General features: G+C 37.8%; 1 protein-coding gene across 1 annotated transcript in view; it reads right to left on the bottom strand.

The window, feature by feature from the left end:
• Positions 1–6,067: 6,067 nt before the first annotated feature.
• Pkhd1l1 (PKHD1 like 1) overlaps positions 6,068–27,046 on the bottom strand; it is a 145,718-nt gene continuing 124,739 nt past the window's right edge. Inside the window, exons 71-80 of the mRNA XM_076912207.1 lie at positions 25,637–25,869; positions 25,276–25,443; positions 22,575–22,732; positions 20,769–20,904; positions 17,454–17,795; positions 15,097–15,248; positions 12,449–12,595; positions 12,015–12,168; positions 9,909–10,166; positions 6,068–6,282 (exon numbers count right to left, since the gene is read on the bottom strand). Coding sequence (XP_076768322.1) covers positions 6,272–6,282; positions 9,909–10,166; positions 12,015–12,168; positions 12,449–12,595; positions 15,097–15,248; positions 17,454–17,795; positions 20,769–20,904; positions 22,575–22,732; positions 25,276–25,443; positions 25,637–25,869 — 1,759 coding nt within the window. The 3' untranslated portion in view covers positions 6,068–6,271. The remainder of the gene's footprint in view (positions 6,283–9,908; positions 10,167–12,014; positions 12,169–12,448; positions 12,596–15,096; positions 15,249–17,453; positions 17,796–20,768; positions 20,905–22,574; positions 22,733–25,275; positions 25,444–25,636; positions 25,870–27,046) is intronic.

Here is a 27,046-nt window from a genome sequence, read left to right as displayed (position 1 = left end):
GAATGTGTCTCTATGCTCTGGGCCTTCCCTACCTGAAGGTGGGTTCTCTTTCCTGTGGTCTGAGGAACCTTAATCAGACTCTCCCTTTCTCTTCTGAATGTTAATCCAGTAAGTGTCCTCTGACTAAGGAATGTGCCTCTCCTGGGATAATGTGTCCTGGGACAGTGGGATTCTTTTAATCTTAAATTTAAACCTGAAAAGACTCAAAAGTCTTACAATTTCTGTTTCTATAATGTATTACAAAAGACTTAGAAACTCTTCATTACAGAGAAAGATGAGGATTAGTGTTAGCATTTCTTCTAGGCTCCACACCCCACTTACCTGGCAACAGCCAGGTATGCCTGACTCACTATGAAAGGGGCTGTCCCCTCCACACTCCCTTATTCTCTTGCTCTTACCCTCTTCCCTCTCCCTGTCCCTTCTCTCCCCATTTCTGTCCCATCCCCACTTGTTCATGGCCAGTCCCTACTCTCTCTGTCTCTCTTTCTGTCTCTCTGTCTCTCTGTCTGTCTGTCTGTCTGTCTGTCTCTCTCTCTGACTCTCTCTCTGCTTTTCTCTGTCTCTACTATCCCCTCTCCTCCCCTCCCCATGCCCTAAATAAACCCTGTTCTATACTATACTCATCCTGAAGCTGGTATGTCAGGGGGAAGGGATGCCTCAGCATAGGCCAGCAGAGATAGTCCCTTCCCCCATCTCTGCCCCTGCACCATACCTTACCTCTACCAAACATATCCCTGGCTTCTCTTTCTTTCCTTCCTTCCTTCCTTTCTTTCTTCCTTTCTTTCTTTCTTTCTTTCTTTCTTTCTTTCTTTCTTTCTTTCTTTCTTTCTTTCTTTCATAAAACACAACTAGTCTTTGTTCTAGGTTGGCAAGCACCCCATCTAATAATTATCACTTACACAGTGTCTCGTCCATGTTATGCATGGACCAGAGTAACAAGAAGCCTAATAGTTTATTGAATCCAGGCGTGGCCTGATATGAGCAACAATTATAGAAAGGATGGGCTGTTATTTACTGAAAGTCCACAGGCTGGTGGCATCTGTTTATGGATGACATGTGTGATTTCATCAGTCCTCAAGTAATGCATGGACACTTGGCACCAAAACAGTTAAAACCTTTGTTGAAAACATAGAGATGAGACGTTAAAAATCCATATTGATCAGTAATTTTGATAGAAACATGTTTTAATAAAAACTTCACAGGGAGACAAAGAAAGGTGAGAGAAAATTAAATGTCAGAAGCGAGGCTGGGCCTGAAAATTAGACTGCCAGGATTTCAAGTTCAGATTACCACTAGGAGCACTGTGAATGCCTGCATGTTTTCTTAAGCTTTCTAAGCAAGAGATGGCAACCTTATAGGGTTATCTTAAGAGTCATTCAGCATTGGGCCTGGCATTTAATAAGCATATGGTCAGTCGTCATTTCATTGTTATGATTAGTTGAGATAATTTAGATGATATTTTGGAGGATAAAAAGGAGATACTCAGCATGGTGGTATATTTTCATAGTCCACCAGAAAGTTTTGGAAATAGGGCAGTGGGATCTTGAGTTTGAGGCCAGCCACTGGGCTTCATATGACAATCTTCTCCCAAAGCAAGCATAAAAAGGAGAGGCGTGGTGATCATTGTTAATTGCCAATCTCTCCAACTCCAGAATCACCTATGAGGCAGTTCTTTTGGCAAACCTCTGCATGGTTATCTAAGTTATGTTAGCCTCAGTGTAAGCCTGTGGGGAGATAATATTGATTATAATAATAATTGATGTGGGGAGACCCATCTTTAAAAAAAACCAAAAATTTATGTATGTATGTATTTATTTAGTGTGTATACACACATGTATTTGTGTGTGTGCGTATTTGTGTATGTGTATATATAGGTATATGCAGGCTACTTGAAAGTATAGAGATCAGAGGACAAACTTGCAAGAGCAGATTCTCTCCTTTTACCACAGAGGTCCTAAAGATTGAACCCTGGCATTACCTACTTAGCCAATTCACTGGGTGTAGAAGACCCGTTATAACTGTAGGCAGGCCTATTCTTGATGCTGGAGATCCCAAGTTTATAGATAGAGAAAGCAAGCTGAGTATTACTCTTTGTTTGTTCTTCTCGCTTTTTTTGTGGATACAGTATGACCAGCTTCTTTGAATCCCTGCTGTCTTGGTTTCTCAGTGTGAGGGTCTATATCCCTGAACTGTGAGGAAACAAACCCATAAAAATCCTTACCTTCCTTAAGCTGCTTTTATCAGGATATTTTATTCCAGTTCTAGGAAAGGTGATGAAGACAGAACAAGATAAGCCATGTACATATCATTACAGAGACCAGACAAAGAAACTTTTTAGAAAGATCAGACACAATATCACAAAATATAAATATTTTAGTTAGACATAGAAAATGCAGGCAGACACTCTTGCTTTCCATTCCCTGACCATTGCATAGACCATGATGAGAATATTACCATTTTTTTCAGATCTTAGACAGAACAGTGCTTAGTATGAAACAACAAATTGAGACTCAGTTAGATTATATGCTCACAACATAGATCACTTTCTACACTATATGTGTAGAGTTTTTGTTTCTCTAAACACTAAGTCAGTAATCAGTTCTGCAGCAGACACCAGCGGGGCTCAGAACTTAACTCAATTCTGACATTCTCTGCCTGGAGATAGTATCAGGTCTCAGGGTAAAGACTCAGTTGCCAAACTGTTCCTTTTATTTTTATCTGTCAGGGATACACACCAGCCTTCAGATTGTCTTATCTATGTTTCTGTTTGACTATGAGTCACCACAACCCCTTCATTCATTTGACTGTAGCTCACAGAATTTAGGGATACATACACATACCTGTATTATAAGGGGTATTATAAGAGACACAAATGGAAGAGCTGAGGTCTGAGAATGTAAAGAAAGCTTCTATGTTCACTTTAGGGCTGTATCATCCAGGGACTTCTGTAAGTTTAACTACCTAGAAGCTCTCTGAGCCTGGTTTCTTTACAGTTTTGTTGTTGTTGTTGTTTAAATTTCTTTTGTTTGGTTGTTTGTTGGGTTTTTTGTTTGTATGTTTTTTTGTTTTGTTTTGTTGTTTCTGGTTTTTTTGTCAATTTCATTTTGTATCTAATACCAACAGACTACCTAGGAAAACCAGCCCCGCATGCCCATAGAGACTGTCTCATTATTTCCTTTGTAGTATTGTTTCCTCTTAAACAACAGGACAGGACCATTTTTGAAATGGAGGTAGGGATAGAATCTTAACTCTCAAACAAGCCAAATGATGTTGGGCAAGATCAGAGTTACAGTGACCTGCTTTGAAACAGAAATTGTATTCTTTGGCTGCTCTTTCAAGTATAAATAATAAGCAAGAATGGAAACCCATAGCACTCATACATGCACGGGTGTACACACACATACCACACACACACACACACACCCTCCCTCATCTTCGTCATAGGCATATATTCTCACACACAAAAAAGAATAATTTTTCTTTTCGACAATTGAATAAAATAGCCCATTCTTATATGCAAAATTATTTTAAAAATTAAAATATCAGTTTCTAAATCAAAAATGTTAGAACAAATATTTACAAGCAAGGAATTTAAAAGAAAATGGAACTACTGTATGAATGAAGATATACGAAGCTGTACTGCCTATGGATTCCTTACAACTGGGGAAATATTTAAAAAGTAGTTATTAACTTGTGGTTTTATAATCTACTATGGGATTATAGTATGACAGTTCTAGAAAGTTCTTAAAAAACAAACACGCAAAAGCCTACAACAACTAAATCAGTAGCTTCTTAACAGGTCTGTGGCAAAGAAGACAGGTTTTAGAAGTCTTCTTTACTGCCAAGCATCACATTATAAAACCTCTGCATTAAATGCCTACCACAAAAAAACTGATAGAAAATTTGAGTGGGTTAAATTATAACTTAGGTGGGAAAAGATCTACATATTTATGTATGGTGCCAATTTTGTGACTTTTATTTATTTATTGTTTTTTTCTAGAGTTGGTAATTTACAAATCTAGGAATTATATTTTGTAACAGAAAAGAAGCACCATAAAATGGGAAGTAAATGGGACTTGCCTTAGAAAGCCCGACCTTAAGTCTCAGCACGGATACCAGTGCTTTGCCTCCTCAACCCCATCTTAATCAGATGTTTCACCAGCTGTCAGGGAAGTAGCTGAAGTTCTCAGTTCCCCAGTTCCCCAAGTGTCAGCTGTACTCTGACACAGCAAGTGTTTGTCGCAGCGCTTTCATGTGTCTTCTCTAAACTTTCTTGTCAGGGTCTCCCTTACCTATGGTCCCCATAAAGTTATGACTAGTTCTATTCCAGCCATTGGCTTGAGCTTTTTCTGTTGCTTTTAGTCTCCATGGGTTGCTCCCTGCATCCCTGCTTCCCTTCCTGTGCCCTTTTAGGCAACCTTCCTAGACAATGTTTCTCACTGTTGGACTCTCTCCCCAACCAACCTCTCTCTCTCAAAGAGAGAAGGGGAGGGGGAGGGCAAGAAGAGAGAGAGAGAGAGACAGAAAGAAAGAGACAGACAGACAGACAGACAGACAGACACACACACACACACACACAGAGAGAGAAAGAGAGAGACAGAGATAGAGAGAGACAGAGAGACAGAGAGAGACAGAGACAGAGAGACAGAGAGATACAGAGATAGAGACAGAGAGACAGAGAGAGACAGAGAGAGACAGAGACAGAGAGACAGAGAGAGACTTATAGCTCATCTCTGTGCATCTATAAGACATACTGAGTGAGTTCTGCCCTTCACTACTAAAACCTGCTACAGCCATTCATCTTTGGTCCACATCCTCTTCCACTGCATACACTGAACTTCAGGAACACATTAAATTTTCCATGAGCCAAATGTAAGTCCTTTCCTCTTGGCTTGGAATTAGAAGCTTATCTCCTTACCCTTTCTGTTTTGAAACGTGGCTTCAGCCATTTCAAAAGATCTGCTCTTGAAAAACAAACAACCAAAAAAAAATCTTCCTTTAATCTTTAGGCTTTTAGGCTACTTTGAAATATGTTACGTATTTGTGTGGGGATCTCCCTTTGAACTTACTTTGTCTTAGTCACATTTTATTATGTTTCTATATCTGGTTAAAGGTACATCTCACATTTCCTCAGTTACACTGACAGAAGGATGCCTCTTTCCCCAGCCTTGTCTCTCTTCTCTTTCACTTTTGAGGATGTCTAATAGGAATCAGAGGGTGAAGACACTGGGAGACAGTTCAGAAGAGATGGTATGCAGGAGATGGTGCACAGGAGACAAATGCTTGGGTTTTGTGGAATTCTATCAATTGTCCCAAATGGGAAAGCTCCATGTGGACCGGCCAGAAATATGGCCACCATGTCACTATTGCTCGTTATACCAAGTTGATGATTCCCTTCAAAGTTTCCTGAGTAAAAGTTACATTTCAACAGTATGAGAGCTTTTGGGTAACTTTATTAATCTGTGGGTTTCTGCATCCTCTAATTTATCACCTTGGAAAATAAGGTGTTGTTGTTGTGATTGTTCAGTTCATCTCTAGAGTCAGCACACATTCAGTAGAGACCTTTTTGAATGGGAACGAGGGCTAAGTTGAAACTAAGTTTAGGCATGTTTGAATAGCTCAATTTAGAGACCCTAAGAAAACTCGTCTTCTTTCTGGAATTCCTAGAATACCTGCAGGCATTCTGAAAGGCAGGCATTCAATCTGATGAAGATCTAGTACAATCTTGCCACCAAGACTTCTAGAAAGTTCAATGGCTTAGCCTGCTAGAAACTAGAGCTTCGTGAAGCATCCAGAACAGAAGAAAAGGTTGATTATTTTGATGGCTTTTTGGTTGCCTGTTTTGTATTTGAGACAGTTTCACTGTGTAGCTCAGTGTGCCTTGGAGTCAGCTGTGATGTTCTGCCTCTGACTCCTTAACACTAGGATTAAAGGCTTAGCATCAGTTAAGGAGCCCTTTCCTTCAACTCCTTAAAGGATTCTTTGCTTTGATGCATCCTGGAGGTGGAATATCAGCTGCCACATTTGAGACTTCTGTAATTTCTAATGAAATAAGAACATACAAGTATGAGGAATTGACAAAAAACTTTATATTTGGTAAAAACTTGAAGTTTTTGACTAAGTGTAATGATTACATGTCAAATATTACAAAAATACTTTAGCAATATTTCCTTGAAAATTCTATAGGCTTTTTCCTGTTGGGCAGCCAAGTAGCTGATGCATAATCAGTATTCCAGGTTTTTTTTTTCAGCCTGTTCTTCAGTAGGGCACTTCAGTTGCTTCCTGAAAAATGACAATCAGACATTTTTATAAAGAGGAGTAATAACATATAGTATATGTTAAAATATGTGTTATTAATTTTAAGCCTTAAAATATTTCATGGTTTGGCTAATAAGGTAAAAGTATATATACAATTACTTCAAAATTTACAAATTTTTCATTAAAATCAATAATACTTTTTGGTGTAAATGCATATAGAGTTATGATATATATACATGTTTTTATGGTCTTTGTAGATATTGGCATTTATTCTAGGGCTCCGCCCCACAGTTACTTGGCAACAGCCAGATATGCCTGACTCACTATAAAAGGGGCTGCTTGCTCCCTCCTCACTCTCTTAATCTTTTGCTCTCTTGCTCTTACCCTCTTCCCCCTCAGTCCCTTCTCCCCATTCCCCTCCTCCTCTCTCAACATGTTCATGGCCAGCCTCCACTCCTCTACACTCTCTCTCACATCTCTCTCTCCCTCCATACCTCTCTCCCTCCCTGTCTCTCTCCCTCTGTCTCTTCTCTCTCTCTCTGTCTCTCCTATCTCACAATGAAAAGTCATAAAAACCTAGTTTTGCAATGCATTATGGGAATTAAATTTTTATGTTAATTATAAATGTTTATTTAATAGCAAAGTGGAAGTCATTGACTTTTTTTTTTGAAAAAGTCATAGAAAAGACTCAATGACTATATAAGCTAATTGAAAACAGAATTTTTTTTTAAACTGGCAAAATATCAAAAATTGTTATGGACAGCCAGGATGACTTTGAAAGATAATTGAAAATCAAACCGTTTAATTACCAGTCAAAAAATGTTCTTAACCAATGTACTTATAAGTTGTATTTCTTTTTAACTATTAAAAATTTTTGAAAAAAAATCTGTTCTTGTATTAAAATTCTGGAGATACAGCATCAGACCTAAACCCGAGTTGTGCAACTTGCCTGTTGTTGTTTACCTAGACACACCTATGATCCCTCAGTTTCAGCCCCACTTTCTTCTCTTTTTTTTTGACTATGTATTCAGCTGTGAGAAGACCATAGTGGTGTCTGCCACTAGCAGGTAATCCATGCAAGGACTCTCCCTCATAACCCAGGAGTTGTTTCAGTCTCTCCTTTTCCTAGAAGCAGCATCACAGTGACTGCTCATCCTGGCTTCCTTTACAAAATCCAATCTTGACATTTTTATTTGAATATTTCAGTAGTCTTAATTACTGCCCCGCTTCAGCTTCTCTTCAGTTTTATTAGTAATATATACTATTATTACTATTAGTAATTACTATTATATTAGTATGTTTATTATTAATATATACTATTTTATTAGTAATATATACTTATGTGATGCCTTCTCTTCATTAATCTGACCCAATAGAAAGTTTTCATCTTTTACATCAATCATAAACTGATTTATATCTGCCAACCCTCTAAGCCCCTGACTAATTAACATTTCCATTCTAAGTCAGAGCTGAGTGCTTACTCTCCTTTGAAGAGTTAATGTCAATTCAAGTGTATTTTTCCCACCCATACTACATAAAGTATCCACTGTTCTAGCTGCTTAAAGTTTAATGAAATATATATTTTGAATGTGAAGTCAACAGAAGCGCATAAAAGTCTCTTGTAATTATGGGATTGACGAGATCAAGGAATTGGGGAAAATGTTACACAGAATGGGAAGGAAAAGGGAAGACTCAGGAAGCAGATTTTGAGTCAACCCCAGAGAATGCTGAAAGAGGTAGGAGCACTTGAGAAGTAGAAGAACATTGTCTAGATGGAGAGAGTATGTGGAGTTGACTGACTGAATTTACTTATGGATTGCTTATTTTCAGTACACATGTTTAATAAGTTTAGCACTGAGCTATAGAGTTGCCAGCCTTGGAATTTAGAATACTATGAAACCAGTCTTTAAAACTGTTTCTTAGTCTTTGGTCTTGATTGCAGTTTGTATACAGTGAGGCTTGGCAGTCATTGTTTAATAGGTTTTCTCTGCCAACAAAATAAGCCAATTTAGGTCAAATTGGGAGTAAAAAGGCAGATTTATTTGCTGGTAACTCTCAGGTGGGTTCAGTGACATCACGGGACATCATGTAAAGAGGCCATGCAGGCAGAGAAACAGAGTGGAGTAGGCATGGAGAAAAATCCAGAAAGAAAGAAAGAAAGAGAGAGAGAGAGAGAGAGAGAGAGAGAGAGAAAGAAAGAAAGAAAGAAAGAAAGAAAGAAAGAAAGAAAGGAAGGAAGGAAAGAAAGGCCAAAATGTCTGAATTATACAGGGAGGCCTCTGAGGGAGGGAAAGACTAGTCCCTGGGTTGGAAAGTTCAGAGTTGGGTGTGCCAGCCTTGCACTGTCACAGGTAGGGACTGAGGGATGCTGGGAGAACCTGGAGGCCAGCTCTGCTTTGATATGTTAAATAGGCATGTCAGCTGCTTATTCCGGGTCTGAAAGCCAAGACTGTTATCACCGTATGTTCTTGTGCTTTAAAAAGTGCAATCTAATGATAATTCAGAGGGTAAAAGTGAGTGAGTTCTTGAGGAATGGTTTTAGAAGCTAATGCAGTGAGTGAGGAGAGCTTTTCATGAAGAGAATACAGCGAGAAGACTTTGAACATGAAAAGATACGAGGCATTGTGGTCTGATGAAGATGGTGAACAACTCATGATGGATGTAGAGTTAAAGGGAGAAAAAAAAAAAAACGAAGTCTAAGTACGAACCAGAGGGGTCAGGAAAGCATGCTATCATTAGCTGAGAAGAGGTAGGCGTGGGCAGGTGGTATATGAGGACTCAGCGCTGAATACATTTAGATGAAAATAGATCCTTTCCTACACCCACTCTCTTTGCTCCTAATTTTCTCTCTCTGTATAAATTGTAGACATTTTATGCAATACTCCCAGGCTTCACATGCTGCTTATGAGTGACATTCAACACCATTTAGAATCATTGTAGATCAGAAAGACTTCACTTTCTTTTAATCCCTTCCAATTCACTATCTGTCTACCTGTCACATCTGCTCCTAGCATCATTCTCAGCAAGTCATACCTTGATGTTACTCAAGCCAAGCCAATTAGAGCCCTGTGGCAGTTCACAGATAAGCATGTGTCTCAATCCAGCTCAGTGACTTGGCTGTGGTATTAAGCTGCAGGATCTGTTGAGGAGCGTGTCTGTGTTATTCATTAATTGGTTGCTGGATTGTATACCATAAATATAGGGGTGTCGGGACTTAGCCACAAAGATTAGGAAGAAGAGCTAGCCTAGCAGTGAAGTTACCGCTAAGTAGAACAGAGCCAAGAGGTAGAGAAACATCACCTGAGTCCTTGACTCTGCTGTGGCAGAAACCAGACCACTGCTGGATCTCTTAGTTAACTAGTTAGTTGCATAAGCCAGTTCAAGTTTCCTTGGGCCTTTGTAACATTTGAAGAGTTCTGTGATTACCTTCATCTCTTTACCCCCCAACTCTTGGATTCCAACACATAATGTCAATATCATTTTCATAGAGTTATCTTGTCTGCCATTGAGTTTGGACTTCTCTTTGCACCTCCAGTGGTGCCAGACCCAACGGCTGTGCAAAGAGCTTTTGCTCAGGAAATACTTGCTGTTTGTTCTTTGTGACCCTGGAGATACAGGTTACATATGAAATGAATAGCAACTGTGCTTACCTATGGTTGTGTTCAAAATGAAAACTGCAGCCATAAATACTTCCAAGAGCAGTAGTCTTCCTACAAGACACCCTGTTACGACAGCCAGTGTCTGGACAGGTGTACCCACAGAGGGTGCTTTGCTGTGTCCACTGCTGCTGCTGCCACTGCTGGTGCTACTTCCGCTGCCACCAGGGACAGTCTGGGCTGACAGGCTGAAGGGTCTAGATTCCACACGGACAGCATTATCCAGGACAAACTCAATTTTATAATTTTTTCCTAGGGTGAAAACCATTGTAGTGGTTGACTTCTCTGTTCTGGATCAGTTCCCATTTAGTTTTTATTGGCCTCAAATTCGTGACTAATTTCTAATAAAGTATGTTTGTAAATGGAGTCAAGAGGCGGAGTTTGAGTGCAGAGAGGAATTAAGAAGTCCTCAGAACTTAAGTCTGCATCTAACCACAGGCCTGGGATGCAGTTTTCTCCCTAGGCAGGTGAATCTGGGATGTGTGAAAAGCTACCAGAGCAAGTAGACAGTAAGTAAGTAAGTAAGTAAGTAAGTAAGTAAGTAAAGGAAGGCATCCTCCATGACTTCTGTGCCAGGTTCCTGATTTAAGCTCTTGCCTGGACTTTCCTAAGAGATTATTATCTAGGCATGTAAGCTAAAAAGGAACTTTTCCTCCCCTACATTGCCATTGGTAGTGGTGTTTATTGTAGCAACACGAAACAGCAACTAGTTTATGGAACTCAAGGCAACCTATGTATATATTTTCTCCTTTTCCTTAGCTTGCAGAAAGTCCACAGCCAACTTCCCAGCTCAGCTCTGAATCCCTGAAATAGATTATTTAAGCACCACAAGTATACTTCCTCTTAAATAAAAAGGGCACATATTAATTTTTGTTATTAAATGTAACACATTTACTGAGAAAATATGGAGCAATAACAGACAAGAGGAGAATATAAATCATGATGCGTTTTTTATATACGATCTCAAATTATGTTTAAATTTCTCAGCATCTGTTTCCATCAGCTGATGCATGAAGCCTCTCTGTCTAGGCTTCAGTTTGTAACCATAAAGAGTCTCATTAATAGTGTCAAGGGTTGGCTATCTCCTATGCGGTGGACATTGAGTTGGGCCAGTCATTGGTTGGCTATTCCTTTAAGCTCTGCTCCATCTTTATCATTGCACATCTTGAGCCATAGAGATCAAGAACACCAAAAGAAACCCTACAGAGCCAACTAACTTGACTCCCCATGGGGGCCCCCAGAAATTGAAGCTTGGTCTTCTTATGAGTTCTCTATCGGTTGGAGTAGGGGCTGTCTTTGACTTGGACTCTGTTGCCTGTCTTTGGACCCCTTTACCCTAGCTAGTGTCCCTTGTATGGTTTCACTGAAGTAGATGTGCCTAGTCCTAATTAAACTTAACGTGTGCCAAAATGGTTTGGTATGAGGATGGAGGGGATCATATTCTCTGAGGAGAAGGGAAGCAGGGAATAGGGAAAGAGATCTTGGCCTGGGACTGGGAGAAGAGGAGGGAGGGGGCTGTGATTGGAATGTAAAGTGAATAAATAAATGAATTAATGGGGAAAAAAGAAGAAAGCCCAACATTTAAGGGATTCATATGTGTCAATTAATAATTACACAAATGAGGCTGGAGAGATGGCTCAGTGGTTAAGAGCACCGACTACTCTTTCAGAGGTCCTGAGTTCAATTCCCAGAGACCACATGGTGGCTCACAACCACTGTAATGGGATCTGATACCCAGTTCTGGTGTCTGGGGAGGGCAATGGTGTACTCATATACATTAAATAAATAAATAAATAAATAAATAAATAAATAAATAAATCTTTAAAAAAAGTAATTATGCAAATGGAATCAGAAGAGTTATAGTAACAAAATAAAAGGTTATTTTTCTTTGGTAAAATAAATAAATAAATAAATAACCATTATTTTCATTTATTTTTATATATTAACTGTATTTTATAAGGGAGACTGTATTCAGAAAAAGCAGACTATAGCATTCTGATTATTACAACTTATTGACCAAAGAATTTATTTTGTCCACTCAAAGAAAATGCAGGTCTCTTTACCATAGAGATATATGAGGATCTAAAATGGTCCATTTACCTGTTCTGTGAAGAGTGAGGTCTGTATAGTTGGCCCAACAGGTGCTAAATGGGATTGTTGTATTTCCACTAAGGCCACCAACTTGATTGTTATTGGAGTCCTTTAGGAGAGCCTTCAAAGTAAGTGATGTAATTCCAACTGATACACAGTTACCCTCAAGAAAAAAAAAAGCAGTGGAGAATTATAATAAATGTCCTGACCTAGCTCCTCAAAAGAGATAAACTATTTTTAAATGTCTATTACAAAGTTAAAATCTATACAAGATCCTGACCTCACAGAAAGAGGTCTTGAACATGGACAGAAAAGCACATTCATTTTAAGGAACCATTTGGGAAAATAGAAGAGGCTATCCACAGGTATTGGTTCAACTTCCACATTCAAGCTGCCAGAGAGCCAAAGCCCTTCACTCAAAGACAAGGGGAGCTACAACTCACCTCAGGATCTACTGCCTTTACTGAGGGCTGCTGAGGAAAGGGCTGTCCCGGGTGTGCTGCCACTGGCTGAGTAACTACTGAGAGTGAAGACACAAGGGCCAGGTAGTGCACAGGAAATGCAGACCTTTCAACTGGCTGGGCAGTCACCTAGCATGGACAGAGGAAGGAAGTGGTCTTTCCAGGAGCAGCTGCATTTCACAGCAAACTCAGCCAGGCTAAGAGCAATAGTTTATTTAAAACAGTAGATTCAACATGTAAAATAAACATTGTTGTAAAATTTCCTTTAGATCAAAGCCGCAAAATCATTAAAAATATTCCAAGCAAAATACATGTGAAAAACTAAATTTTAGAAGGCAAGAAATCATGTTCAATGCCAACCCCCTCAGTGTGTGTGTGTGTATGTATGTATATATGTATGTATGTATGTATGTATGTGTATTCCTATAGACATATGTGCCTATAAAGGCCAGAGGAGGATGGAGGATGAAAGATATAGGGTAAAAGAATGTCCTGCCCTATCACTTTCTACCTTACCTGCTAGGGACCAGGTCTCTCCCTAAACCTGGAAATAATTGTTTTTAAGACTGGTTAATAAGCCATAATAACCGCCCTGTCCCCTCACTTAGTCCAGCCCAGGGCTACAGGTATTTTTGGCCATACCTAGCTTTTAATGTGGATGACAGAGATCGAAATTCAGGTCCCCTTGTGTATTTGTTAGTTATATGTCAAGTTGACACAAGCTAGAGTCATTTGGGATGAGGGATTCTCAGTTGAGAAAATTTCACCATAATATGGGCCCATAAGAATGTCTGTTAAGAATTTTCTGATTCTTAAATTTCATTCAATTTAATGATTGACATGGGAGCTACTCCGCCCACTGTGGATAATCGCCTTGAACTTTTTAAGGAAGCATACTGAGAACGCCATGAGGAGCAAGCCAGTAAATGACATTCCTCTGTAGCCTCTGTTTCAGTTCCTGCCTCCAGGTTTCTGCCTTGAGTTCCTACCCAACTCCCCTTTCTGACAGACTACAACCATATGCTGAAATAACACATTACCCAGCTCCAAGTTGGTTTTTGCCATGGTCTTTTATCACAGCAATAAAAACCCTAACTAAGAAACATGCTTGCACTGTAAGAACTCTGACTCATTGAGCCATACCCCAGCTATCATTTTTTTTTATTTCTTAAGCTACATTATTACCATTTTAGTTAGCCCATACAAATGAACTAGAAAAACATGCTATCTAAATTTCTGTTATGAATATAAAGAGTATTTTAATTATTAAAGAAACCCCACCATTTAAAATAAGATAAAATAGCAGAGCTGAGTTGTACGTGTGGTCCCCTGATCTCCATTATCTGGCTTGGGGCTCACCCTGCTATCCTAAGGAGCCTTATGTAACCCCAAAAGATCCTGCTTCCCCAGGAAGGCCTGTGGAGGACCCAGGCATAACCAGTTTGTAACTCTCTCCCACCAATGCTTTGCCAGTTGGGTCCATCTGGTGCACAGCCAGCGTAGGTAATTTGTGAGATACCTCCATTGTTTGACCCACTGATCTCCCTGACTTCCCAAGGAATCCAGCTGGCATCAGGATCATCTAGTCAGCACCAGGGAAACCTGGATGGCTAGAGGACTTCACAAGAACACAATCAACTAGAGCCAGGGCAATATGGCACCACCAGAGCCTCACCATCCTATTACAGCAAGTTCTGGATATCCTAACTCAGATGGACCTTAAATCCAATATTACACAGATGATAGAGGCTTTTAAAGAGGAAATGAATAAGCCCCTTAAAGAAATGCAGGAGTATACAAACAGGTGAAGGAAATAAATAAAACTGTCCAAGAATTGAAAATGGAAACAGAAACAATAAAGAAAACAGAAACTGAGACAAACCTGGAGATAAAAAACCCAGGGAAAAGAACAGGAACTACAGACACAAGAATCATCAATAGAATATAAGGTATGGAAGAGAAAATCTCAGGTGTAGAAGATACGCTAGGAGAAATTAATACATCAGCCAAAGAAAATGTAAAATCTAAAAACTTCATGACACAAAATTTGGGACATTCAGGAAATTTGGGACATTATGAAAAGGCAAACACTAAGAATAATAGGAATAGAACAAGAGGAAGATTCCCAGTCCAAAGGCCCAGAAATCATCTTCAACAAAATTACTGGAGGAAAATTCCCTAATCAAAATAAATAAATAAATAAATAAACAAACAAACAAATAATAAAAATAAAAAAATAAAAAAGAACAGACATAACACTTACAAAAACACAAAAAGATTGGATCAGAAAAGAAAATCCTCCTACCACATAATAATCAAAGCACTAAATGTGCAGAACAAAGAAATAATATTAAAAGCTACAAGAAAAAAAAATGCCAACTAACATATAAAGGCAGACCTATCAGAATTACAGCTGAGTTTTCAACAGAGACTCTAAAAGCCAGAAGGGCCTGGGTAGATGTCTCGCAGATTCTAATAGACCACAGGTGTCAACCCAGACTACAATATTCAGCAAACCTTTCAATTACCATAGATGGAGAAAACAAGATATTCCAGGACAAAACCAAATTAACAGTATCTTTCCATTTAAAAAGATAAAATAGGATTTTATACTAGTTGTGTGGTCTTACCTTAACCCAGCCAGAATCAGTTGGTTGGGGGATAGGGCTGGTGACAGACATGGAAGAAATATTGAATCCAAGGATAGTACTAACTTTTCCTAAGATGACAGCTTGTCCAAGAGAGCCAGTAATTTCCTGCAGCTCAGACAATTGCATTTGACCTATGCAAATAGGGGAAAAGCATTAGGTCATTTGGATTACAAGAACATAGAATTGTGACAACATGGGAAAGTTTTAACTTCAGTATTGTTTGTATGCTTCATCATATAGACTACTAAGACGTTAGTACCCCAAAATAATAAGATAGTCATAATAATAAACTTTGGTGAAAGGAAGAACTCAAGAGAATGTTATAATAGAGAATTTAAGATAGGAAGAAATAAAGGCACACACACACACACACACACACACACACTGACTGAAAGTATATGAGAGAATGTATCTCCTGGTTCAAACTTCCCCACATCATTCTTTGTTTGAAGCGAAGTATTATTAGCCTTTACTGTCATAACACATCACTTTTTTAGAATAGAATATTTTTAGAACTCCACCCCATTATTAGTATGTGCATTAATAACTTGCTAAAGTTGTCAGGTTCCTAACAACCCATTACCTTCTTTGGACATCTGGCAGTTTTGAAGATTGTTTTTCAGACTGCACATACTTTCCGTTCTCTCTTCCTTTCATGGTAGACCTAGGATTTCCTCTTAAACCCACTGCACCCCTGACAAGGATTGCTACTTTATCAACTGGCACCTCCATATTCCTTTTGTCAGAGTCTGATACTTTCTCTTGATTTCTTCTCCACTTCTCTACCATATCATATTTAATAATATGGGAGTTTTCAACTCTTTGTTCTTATTGTCAAAATCCTAGCCAAAATCAGTGGTTATGAAAATAGATTTAAAACTGACTTTCCAGTTTCCACCTTATTCTACACATTGCAGTCAGAGTGCCAGAGTGTTTTTTTTTAAACCAGTGTAGCCAGGATGTTTTAAAGATACTGCAACTTAAAAAAAAATCTGACATCTTTCACATCCTGAGCCTTTGGGAAGAAATCACCAACTTTCTTCCATTAAGAATAAACTAGAAAGCTTAGTGTGCTGGGCAACATTGGCCAGCGAGCCTACATGACACATTGGAACCCACACTCAGAATTTTCAGGTTTGAAAACTTGCTTATGTGACTCAAATTCCAGGATAAAGGCTGAGTCTTACAGATTCATCCCTGGCTCCTATCTCTTTCCAGACCTCTTCTCCAAGAAGATCTCCTAATGTAAGTTTTTCTATGGTCTATAGTAGAAAATACCAAGGTGCATCATCCCGTGTCCTCTGTCCCTTTATGCTCACTGGTTCTCAGCACAGTAGCAGTTCCAATCTCTGCAGTACAGCTAGTGGGTTCTTCTATTTCTGCTGACTGCCATCTCAACACTGAAAGCCTTGACAATGAAAGCTTCTTCCTGACCCGAGGACTCCGCCCATGCAGAGGTTTCCTCAGCACCTATGCTATCTCTTTTTAGTGTGCTTGACACTGGGTGAGTGCTAAATACTTATGTGTACATCCTGGATACCCTGACAGTATGTGAAAGCTGTATGACTATGTGGCCATCTTTCTTTTTGCTTCTCCATATCTTTCTGTGATTCTCTATTCTAGGACACGTTGAAGGGCTTTCCTTGAGATGTTTTGAAAACATATCAGCTTGCTTTTCCTTATGCTCCTATGTTCCATGATCTTAGACCTGTATCTTATATTATATTTTCCAGTGTTTATCTGGTATTGCTACAAGAGGGTGACTAATCTACCTATGTACAATGGGTTTACTGAAATTCCTTGGTTAAATCCACAGATAAGTGGAACCAAGTAAGTAAGTCACACTGAGACCACAGCACTGACAATATAAGTCCAAGGAAGTTCAGAGTTGAAGATGGGAAGTCAGCTAGGACTCCTGACAGACAACATCATAGAAGTCATTGCAGCAGCGTAAGCCCAGGCTTTCTCTGTTCTAAGCAACAGAGTTTCATTGGCAGCTTTCTCTTCTAATTGACTATTTATTCTTTTTTCACACTTTATCAATAAACTATGATGTCACTTCCTTAATTTAATCTATTTTCACACTTTATCAATAAACTATGATGTCACTTCCTATTAAGTCAAGTCTTTTTGTATAATGTATTAATAAGCAGCTCCATAACTTTTCAACAAGTTATTATTTTATAAGTAGGGAAGTAAAATAATTTGTAGGCCATTAGGGTTCTTGATATATGGGTAGTAGAATTCCCTGAGTCCTGGTTAACTAGGCCATGCTAGGTTTATTTATGACTTTAGACTTAATCACATTTCTTTGTTGCAAAGTCTGATACCCATACCTGTGGTAGAATTGCTTAAGAACCGAGCGGGAGCAGCCCCAATCTCAAATTCCACTATGCGTCCCGTGGATCTCTTCCTTCGCAGACTCGCTCCTATTATTCTGCTGACACGGATTTTGTCACTTGGTATTTTTAGGAACAAGGCAAGATTTCTAACCAGATTATGTGAGCTAAAAAACTCATCTGCTGTTATTGCTGGCAGGTGGAAAGATACAAAGATGACGGTGGCAGTGTGGACCTCCACAGGTGTAGTTCCTTTCAGCAAAAGGTACAGCATCTGGTAGGTTCTATCAAAGTAGTTTTCACCAGGGACAGTGGAACCCAAGTTAGGAAGGGATTGTTCTACAAAGGAAAACACAGGCCAAAACAGCACATTTAAATATATTGTTATTAGCATAATGGCCACATAGTGATTAATATTTATAACTACAAAAAGCTCAATTTTGTAATTTTCAGAACAAAGCATACACATTAAAAACAAAATTACTTATAAAACTAACTTGCAAAGTTAGTCTTCAAAATAATGCCATTAATACCCATCTTATATAAAATTTATTTCTAAAAAATTAACTATAGTCACAATATAAATGAGAAAGCAAACTAATTGTAAGCCTATGAATTACTGTGGTAGAATTGCTTAAGAACAATGGCCTATAAATTATTTTACTTCCCTACTTATAAAATAATAACTTTAAAACACATTCTGAGTTTTAAAGCCATGGTGAAGGAATTTGATAATTTAAAAGTATAAGTTTAATGGGCTTCTAATTTATGCAGTGCTAGATGCCAATTCTTAAAAGAGCATTTATAATTTAATATTTCTATTTTTACTGAAAACAGAGGCCATGTAATAAAAGTGAAGGATCCAATAAAACATCTCAGAGGAATCTTAAGCCAATGAAATGGGATTACATGCTAGCTTGTAAAATCTATGATTAATCAAACAAATTCTGCTTGGAAACTGGATTTTGCAAAACTGAAGTTTGCGTGTGTGTGTGTGTGTGTGTGTGTGTGTGTGTGTGTTTGCGCACACGCGCGCATGTGTGTGTATGTGTGTGTGTGACAGTATCAACATAATTAAGAAGTAACAAATCTCTAATTTTAAGCCCCAAAGGCTGACATGCATCATGGTGGTAGAATAAATTATACAGCTCCAAAGTGTACTTCACTGTGTGAATCTAAAGAATGTGCTTTGTGTTGCAAAGTGGATATGAGTTCATACTCCTGATAATGATGCCTGTGCCATCCATCTTAGTTAACCTTTTTATATTATTGCAATACGAAGGATCTAGAGATCAAGATAATAGAGAATTTCAGGTAAGCTTCAAATATAGAGAAGCCTGTGACACAAGGACATTCTGCATTCAATGTGCTAAAGCTTTAACGAATTCATGCTGAAACAATGCTTAATTTTATTTTAATCTTTGGCTGGAGAAGTGATTTATGTGACACCCTTTGGTTTGAGCCTCATAAACAATCTGATAACACTTATTCACAGTTTTGTTAATCTCTGAAAAGGCATCTGTGCTATTGTTTTTCAGCTTTGTCTCCATATTAAAGTCTGCTGATTGTAATATCTCTTATTTTCCTCACTTTGAATGATAGTGCTTTGTACCATACATGTTTCATTGAGAGTTAACTCTCTATGAACACTGAGCCGTAGGTAGATGCCATCATTTGTATTTAAAAGGTTAGTTTATAAAGAGGCATTGCAGTAGAACCATCAAGGGCATGCATTCAAGAACTAGGCAATATTTTCAAGCCCTTGCTTGTCTGTTCTGGCTTTGAGACTGCTATGAACTGAATTACATCCTCCTGAGACTCCTGTGTTGAAGCCTTAATTCTCTGTTTGAAGGTATTTGTAAATGGAGCTCTCTGGAGGAAAATTACGTAAGAGTGTGAGTGAAGACTTCGTTATGGAACTAGAACCTTTAAGGGAAAGAGGGCAAAGAGCTGGCTCTCACACAGAGTGAAAAGACAACAAGAAAGGAAACTCTGCTGTTTGGGAAAACACTCTCTCGTCAGAATCTGATCACTGATTAAAATCATGAGGAAAAAAATGTCAGCATGGTGGCTCATGTCTTTTATTCCAGTATTTGGGAGGCAAAGGCTGGCAGATATTTGAGCTCTCAAGGCCATCCTGATCTACAGAGGAAGTTCCAGGACACCCAGGGCTATACAGAGAAACCCTGTCTCAAAAAAGAAAAAAGAAAAGAAAAAAGGAGAAAGAAAAGACAATTAAATTAAACAAATAATTGAATTGTGCTGTTTAGTAAAAGAAAAATAACTTACGCTGTTTAAGTTTATAGGATTTTGTTACAGGGGTCTGAGGAGACTAAAGCAGAAGGCTTGGCAAATGGTATCATTTCTCCTACCTCACTTTATCCAGCTGCTGGTTTCTGCTGATTTACTGTTAACAATGATTTCCATGTAAAGCTTCTAGAGTCCAGTATCAGACATGTGAAAATGTCTGGAAACTTTGACTATATTTTAGTAGTAAAAACAAGACTTGTTTTACAAATGGTGAAGAATACTGACCACAAAATCATACTTCCAGGTCTAGCTTCTATTTTGCTGTTAATGTTTGTACAATGGTGGGCCAAGCTCATGGAGCACAGAGATAAATGATCTAAGTTTACTCATGGAACACAGTGTCGGCTGTCAACAATATTAGAATTTTGTTGAATAAAAAACTTTAACCCTAACCCTATCTCTAACCCTAGCCCAAACCATTTTGTTCAATAAATAGAGAGGAATAATTCTTGGTTTATAAATACCACTATGTAGATAAATGTAACCTTTTCGTTTATTACATTTAAATCAAATTCATTATATATTCATATTTATATATATAAATATATAAATATTATATATTCATATTTAATCAATAATGGTAATATTATGATAGCTTTCTTGATAGTACTTCTCATATCTAGAATTAATTCACACATTGACTTCTATAGAACAGAAATAAAGCAGAGGGAGATGTAAAAATTCCAAGCAAAAATCTCTCTTGAGCACAAGAATAGTTAAGCCCCATATACATAGATGGAAAGCTTTGTCAGGTAGTAATAAACATGTTCATTACAGAATCTCTTATCTTCATGCACAGGGAGGTAAAGAGTTTCACTGGCAGTGATTTTTCAAAGCATGTTATAAATGATCACAACTTTGTTTTTGTTGAATGGGACTAAAAACATACTTTCATCTTTATTCATCAGTATCTAAGGAAATAATGTCATAATGAGATATTGCAAAGAATGTTTGCAAGTAACCAGTTATATAAACACTATGCCTACTGTCCTAAAGAAATACCTGTGTTCGAGTGCCTTTCAAGTTCACAGTGTTTCTTTTGGGCATTCCATGCCGTATTTTTGGGACAGACCAACGAATTGTTCACATAGACATCCAAACGCTGAAGTGTAGAAAAAAAAATTCCTACTAGAACCACCTGTTGAAAGCAAACATTTGTCTGTTTTTATTGGAGCAATGTAACAGAATATTTAGAATTTAGTTTCTAAAAAATGTGTTCAACTATGTACACCTTTTGTAAGATATTGAAACCAGTATTTGTGAACTTATGGCAAATATTGGACAAAGATTAAAATATGTTTGCATCTAACCATTTATGTAGACATAATAAATTAGCAACTAAGTTATACGTCCCAGTAGAAGGGAGTAATGTAAGAAAAATTATTAGAAGAATCACATACTAAACAGAAGAAAGGGTTCTTTTCAAAAATAATAAATTACAAAAGAAACTTTTAAATCAAAATTAAATTTGCCATGTTGAAAACTATCTCACAAAACATTGATAGGAAGACCCATAAAAGTCTGTTGAAACATGGGAGATTCCCATAAGGACTTGTAGGTCATTGTGAAGGCTCTGCTTCCCACAAATGAGTGTGGCTATAATGAAAGACAGAGGAAGGACCTGATCTGGTCTTGGCTAGAGGAGACTCCTAACATTTCCTAGCTGGCTAATGAGGACCCACCAGTGGAGGGCAAGATTAGACATAGGAAGAAGGGTGGTGGGTAATTTCCTTCATCTAGAGCAATGGTAACATTGTTTCACTGAAAGGTAGTAAGAGGTCCTCTTATGTTGGATGTTTGAAAACTCATCAGGTTTTACAAGTGGTTTGTATAAGGAATGCAATGGAGTGAGAGGGTTAAAAATATAATGCCCAAGTTATAGGATGGAAGTGTTATCACCTGGAAAGGAAGGAAGGAAGAAAGGAAGGGAGAAAGGAAGGAAGGAAGGAGGGAAGGAAGGAAGGGAGGGAGGGAGGGAGGGAGGGAGGGAGGGAAGAAGGAAGAAAGGAAGGAAGGAAGAAAGAGAGGGAGGGAGGGAGGAAAGGAGGGAGAAAGGAAGGAAGGAAGGAAGGAAGGAAGGAAGGAAGGAAGGAAGGAAGGAAGGAAGAGAGGGAGGGAGGGAGGGAGGAAGGAAGAAAGGAAGGAAGGAAGAAAGAGAGGAAGGGAGGGAGGAAAGGAGGGAGGAAGGGAAATATCCCATTGTTCCTCTGCTACCTGCTTGACCTGGTCAGAGGTTGTCCTGTACCTAACATTCTAGGACTTTGAAGTCTTGTATGTGTAGAAACGAGAGTCTGAATTATGGGACTATTATTAAGTACTATGCTTGTTTCCACTGACAGTCTAAATAAATTTAATGCTCCCAGCTGAGTTCTACTTGCAGCAAAAATTTGACATTACCGAAGATATTGAAAATAATACTCCGAGAACACTGAAATCAATTCCAAAAACATATTTCTGGCATGTATGTGCATAATAGCCACATGTAAGAATAAGAAAAGCAAATCTATACCTTTATGTAATACACAATTTTAGTATAAAAACTCAGGCTTGGTAGCTAGTCATGCTATTATAGATATCACTGCCAACCCTCATATAGGGAGTACAGGAATCAGTCATATTGGCAGGAAGTGTTCGGTACATGCATGTTCTTTCACACAGAGAAAACCTGTCAAGATTAATACACTAGTGGATCCTTTTAAATGTGGTGGAAGGATGATAACATTAAAGAAAGCTGGAAACAGAATTAATCGCTAGAGGCATGAAACTAATTATGACCATCTTTAAGGCATTACTTCTATCTAGGTTCACCTTATTATGTTCAACATTAAGCAACATCAGCCGAAGATTCTGAGGACTGGTCCCGGTGAAGTAAACCTCATACGTTTTGTTCAGAGCCACTATGCCATGGAACAGAGACAGTCTTCTTTGGCATGTATAGCCCGCACACCAACCATGGTCCTGTGGGCCTAAATCCATGCAAAATTAAAGTTCCCGTTCCTACTTAAAGAATGCTGTTTTTCCCCCCAAGATATGAAGACTCATTGTACTGAAAGCCAATGGCAAGGGTTGAGATACAAGCTCAACATTTAAACTTATTATTTATCGGCCATCTACCCAGACTTCTAAGCTGGTTCTCAAACTTTGGCTAAAATAGAAAGTAGGGAATCAACTTGCTCCTATTACCCTTACTTTGATACTTACTGGGGTTAAAAGGACAGTATGTTAGCTAAGATTTGTGTTATAGACTCACCAATGTAATATATTCAAGATTCACCAGTTTTTCTGAGGTTGTTTCTAGAAAATCTGCTAGCACATATTTTTATGATGGAGCTTACCAACAAAGAGTGGATATTTGTATTCCTGAAGAAGACTCATCGGTTGTTTTTGGCCATTGTTTATTTTTTCATTGGTCAAACTATAAATTCCATAACACATTTGACTTGGGGGAGCTGTGTAGATTGAACCTAAGGACTCATGCATGCTAGCTCTTTACTAACCCTTAACACAGGTTTTATTTTGAGTCAGAATTTCACTAAATTGTCCAGTTTAGTCTTGTACTCACTCTGTAACCAGATACTCAGCAGCCTGAAACATAAGGGCCAACTAACAGGTTTGTCTGAATCAATTCTCTATTCTTATAGTAATAGCAACAGTAAATTTTTGTTAGACAGTTGTTTAGGCTCTACAGGACAGTTAATATAATTAATGAAGTAAAATCATCTGAGCATACTCTACCATCAAGCAAATGTTCTAAAAAGCTAAGACATTGCAGATGGCTTTCTAGTCAACTCTAGACATTTTCAGAATGAGTATAGCATAGCTTTCAGAGCAAATTTCTCTATTTTATTTGAATAAAAAAACCCATGAGATGTGACTGACAAAAATCTCCTGATGTATTCCTTCATTATGTTTGCTGAATTGTCTGGCTCACTTAGAATCCTTATTAATATTTATAGCTGCATTTCAATCAAATTTTAAATCAATATCAACTTCTAAATATCAAGGAGAATATAACATCATCCCTTAGCACACCAAATATAAATCCCACATTAAATATATATTCTTTGTGGGTTTTAAAAACCAACATGCAGAAATGTCTGTGAATAAAATAAAAAAAAATACTTTAAAACCAAAGTGCCATATATTAAAAAGAAACACAATTTAGTATTAGGATTTTAAAGGAAATTTTAGTGATATTCAGTAATTTTATTGTGAGTAATTTTCCCAAAGTCCACATGATTTTCATAATACATTCATACTTTTTTCACTAGTATTATCTCCTTAACACTTAAAAATAAATCAACACTGTTAAAGTTAAACTCAGTTGTAAGAGAAATGATGTGTTATGGTGGGAAGTGGGAAAACTTATACTTCCTTTCTGAAGAGGTAAATATAAAAATTAATATAATGAAATCTCTCCATTCCCAAATCAGAGCAATTTGAAAACTTGTCTTCTACTCCATCATTATTCACCAACTTCTCTGTAACTGTTCCCATAACCTCTGCTTTGCAAATGAAAAAACTGTATTTGACATTGATTGCTGGCTCTAGAAACTAAGTCGGGAAAGCCAGAAAATCATGGAACTTTCAAATGTCTCTAATTTAGTACCTTTGGTTTCTTTCATTGGTTTAAAAAAAATGTAGATTTTGTAAGAGAATGGCCACTTGGTTGACTTCTACACTGTTTTTGACACCATGTTACTGTATAGCCAGGGCATGGAAATCTGTGTGGTGCAGGTTCTGTGCCTTTTCAGCACTAAGCTTGATGAGAGACTAACATTTGAGCCCCAGCACTGTTCAGGGATGTACGATGAATCCCTGTCTTGTGCTTTTGATACCTTTTAGAAATTAATCCTATTAATTGAAAAATTCTTGGTCTCCAAAATCTATTGCATTTCTATGGAAACTGTTTTCCCATTTGCACTCCAGCTATTTAGGGCCAGAATGGAGAAGCCTAGACACAGGACCTCCACAAATTATTCTCAAAAGTCAAAGGCATAAGCTGTATGTTTACATAAACAACTGCTACTAGCTGCAAAGTATTTCTAAATATCCATAGAATAACAATGTGAGGTCCACAACACACTTCTTACATATTCTGAATAATGTATCATCATACTTTCTTTTAATTTATATAAGGCAAAGTATATTTTTGAAAAAGATCAATCTTTTTATTCAAAATATTATGCATCCTTATCAACAAAAGGGTAACAATCATTACAGAACAATGTTCCTCCTCCTTTTTTTTTTTTTGTCTTTGTCTCTTTCCTCTTTATCTCCTCCTCATTTTCTTCCTACAAATACTCAATATAAAATAAATGTCTCGGTTTTCCTGGATGAAGAACTGCTAAAGTGTAAAATCTCATCACTACACATAGATAATTTTTAAATATGGAATGCAAAGAAGCCTTTATATTTGCTAGATTTGTATGTAAGTAGTTTTTTACATAGTTCTATTCATTGAATAAATGCTTTGACTAACCTGGATCTATTTACACTGAACACTTACCATTAATGAGATCAACATAGCCATTGCTCATGATAGCCACTGGGGAAAGTCTTCGTGTCTCTGTGTCAGAATCCAGGCTTTCTATTACCATCATTGCATATTCCATTCCAGAACACTGATAGCTCTGCCACTCTGGGATATATTTACAGGTTGCATCTCTAATAATCCCTAGAAATATGTATAATAATATTTTATAAATAATGAGAAATCTCTGCAAAATTTCCTTCTATTATTGTCTTTATCTTGTACATAAGATCAATTAACGGAACCTACAAGTTATTAGTTTATCACTCAGATCTTGAAAAAAAAGAATTTTATTTCATAAACTGGAGGCTTAATAATCAAATAAGATCCAACACACCTTTATGAGGTGCTTTCTCAGCAACAGGAATTCTACTTCCATTCAAGAATGTGAGCATCGCCTTAGGAATTCTGTAGTCTCCGATGCCCAGTTGGCTGTTTCCATCCCACTCATACTCTGCTTGAGGAATCACTGACCCAGAATTGCCCAGAAAAGAACCATCCAGGTCTCTAAGAAAAGATTTTCTTTTGGCATCACAAACCATGTCCACACAATCAGATGGGTTTACTTTGCTGGGAAGAAAAGGCACAATGAATGGCTTAAGGTCGCTGCTTAAGTCTTACCTTAGAAAGAATTTCTAGTAGAACAAAATAGCCTATGTAGTTAGAATTGCAATGAAGAATGATTTTTTATGGTGTATATTTGCTTCATTATTATGGATTTTATTAACATTTCAAAATGACAAGTTGTACATGTGGGCTATATACTTAGAACTCCATGCTGTTGTTCCATATTTTGTATGATTATAAATTTGATCTTTGTGTATTATTCACAATATACTAACATTTATTTCTCTATACAACAGATGGATGCCTATTCTGTTGTAACAGGATGGAAAACTTTATGTTGGCCAGGTAGTCTTTGTTAATTTTCTCACAAACGATAAATTGCTACTTACTATAAGACAGTATGAATATTTAAAAATAGTTGCCTATTTCACCTTCCTACCTGTTATCTTAGACTCTTGGCTAGTTGAAGGCTGCTATATATTCTTATAGATTCTTGTCAATGTACACACAGATAAACTTGAATTGTGATGCTTCTGCTGTATACTGGTAACCATTCTTTAGGTAACTATATTGTAATGACTCACACAGTTCAATCTAAAATGATATGTTGGTTTCATTTTTAGTTACTTGCACTGTTAATTGATTGTGCTCAAATATAATAAAGGACGGCTGTAGCAGTAATTTTCCCACCACATTAAACTCGGTATTTTGGGAGGAGCTAATGTGGGAGGAGTAAGAAGAGAAAGAGGAGAAGGAAGAGGAGGAGCTAGCAGAGAGGGAAGAGGAGAGAGGGGAAAATGGCAGTGGATGTAAGCGTGTGTCCAGCAGTCTAAAGTAATATAATATCTAGGTTAGGTATTAGGTAACACCTCTAATTGTGTGGGCTTCTTGTTATTTGAGCATTACCAAATATATAAAGCTATTGGATAACTTTAAACATTAGAGTTTCATTTCTGCTGGGTACTGCATGGACGGTGGGATGGTCTGGACTCAGCCCAGCCTTTTGGAGACAGCGTGGTAGATAGACAGAGCCATCTCCCATGCTTGCATCTCATGGGTGCCAGGGCTGGTGTTCTGGCTCGCTTGAGCTTGCAGCCTGAGCCATGGCAGCAGCAAGAACACACTGCAGCTCATGGTCTCAGGCCTTGCCTAGTCTGGAAGAAGGTGGCTCTGTACCACA

Source organism: Arvicanthis niloticus, chromosome 13 (genome assembly GCF_011762505.2).
Source record: "Arvicanthis niloticus isolate mArvNil1 chromosome 13, mArvNil1.pat.X, whole genome shotgun sequence".
NCBI classification, from domain to species: Eukaryota; Metazoa; Chordata; class Mammalia; order Rodentia; family Muridae; genus Arvicanthis; species Arvicanthis niloticus.
This window is presented reverse-complemented; position numbering and strand designations above follow the sequence as displayed.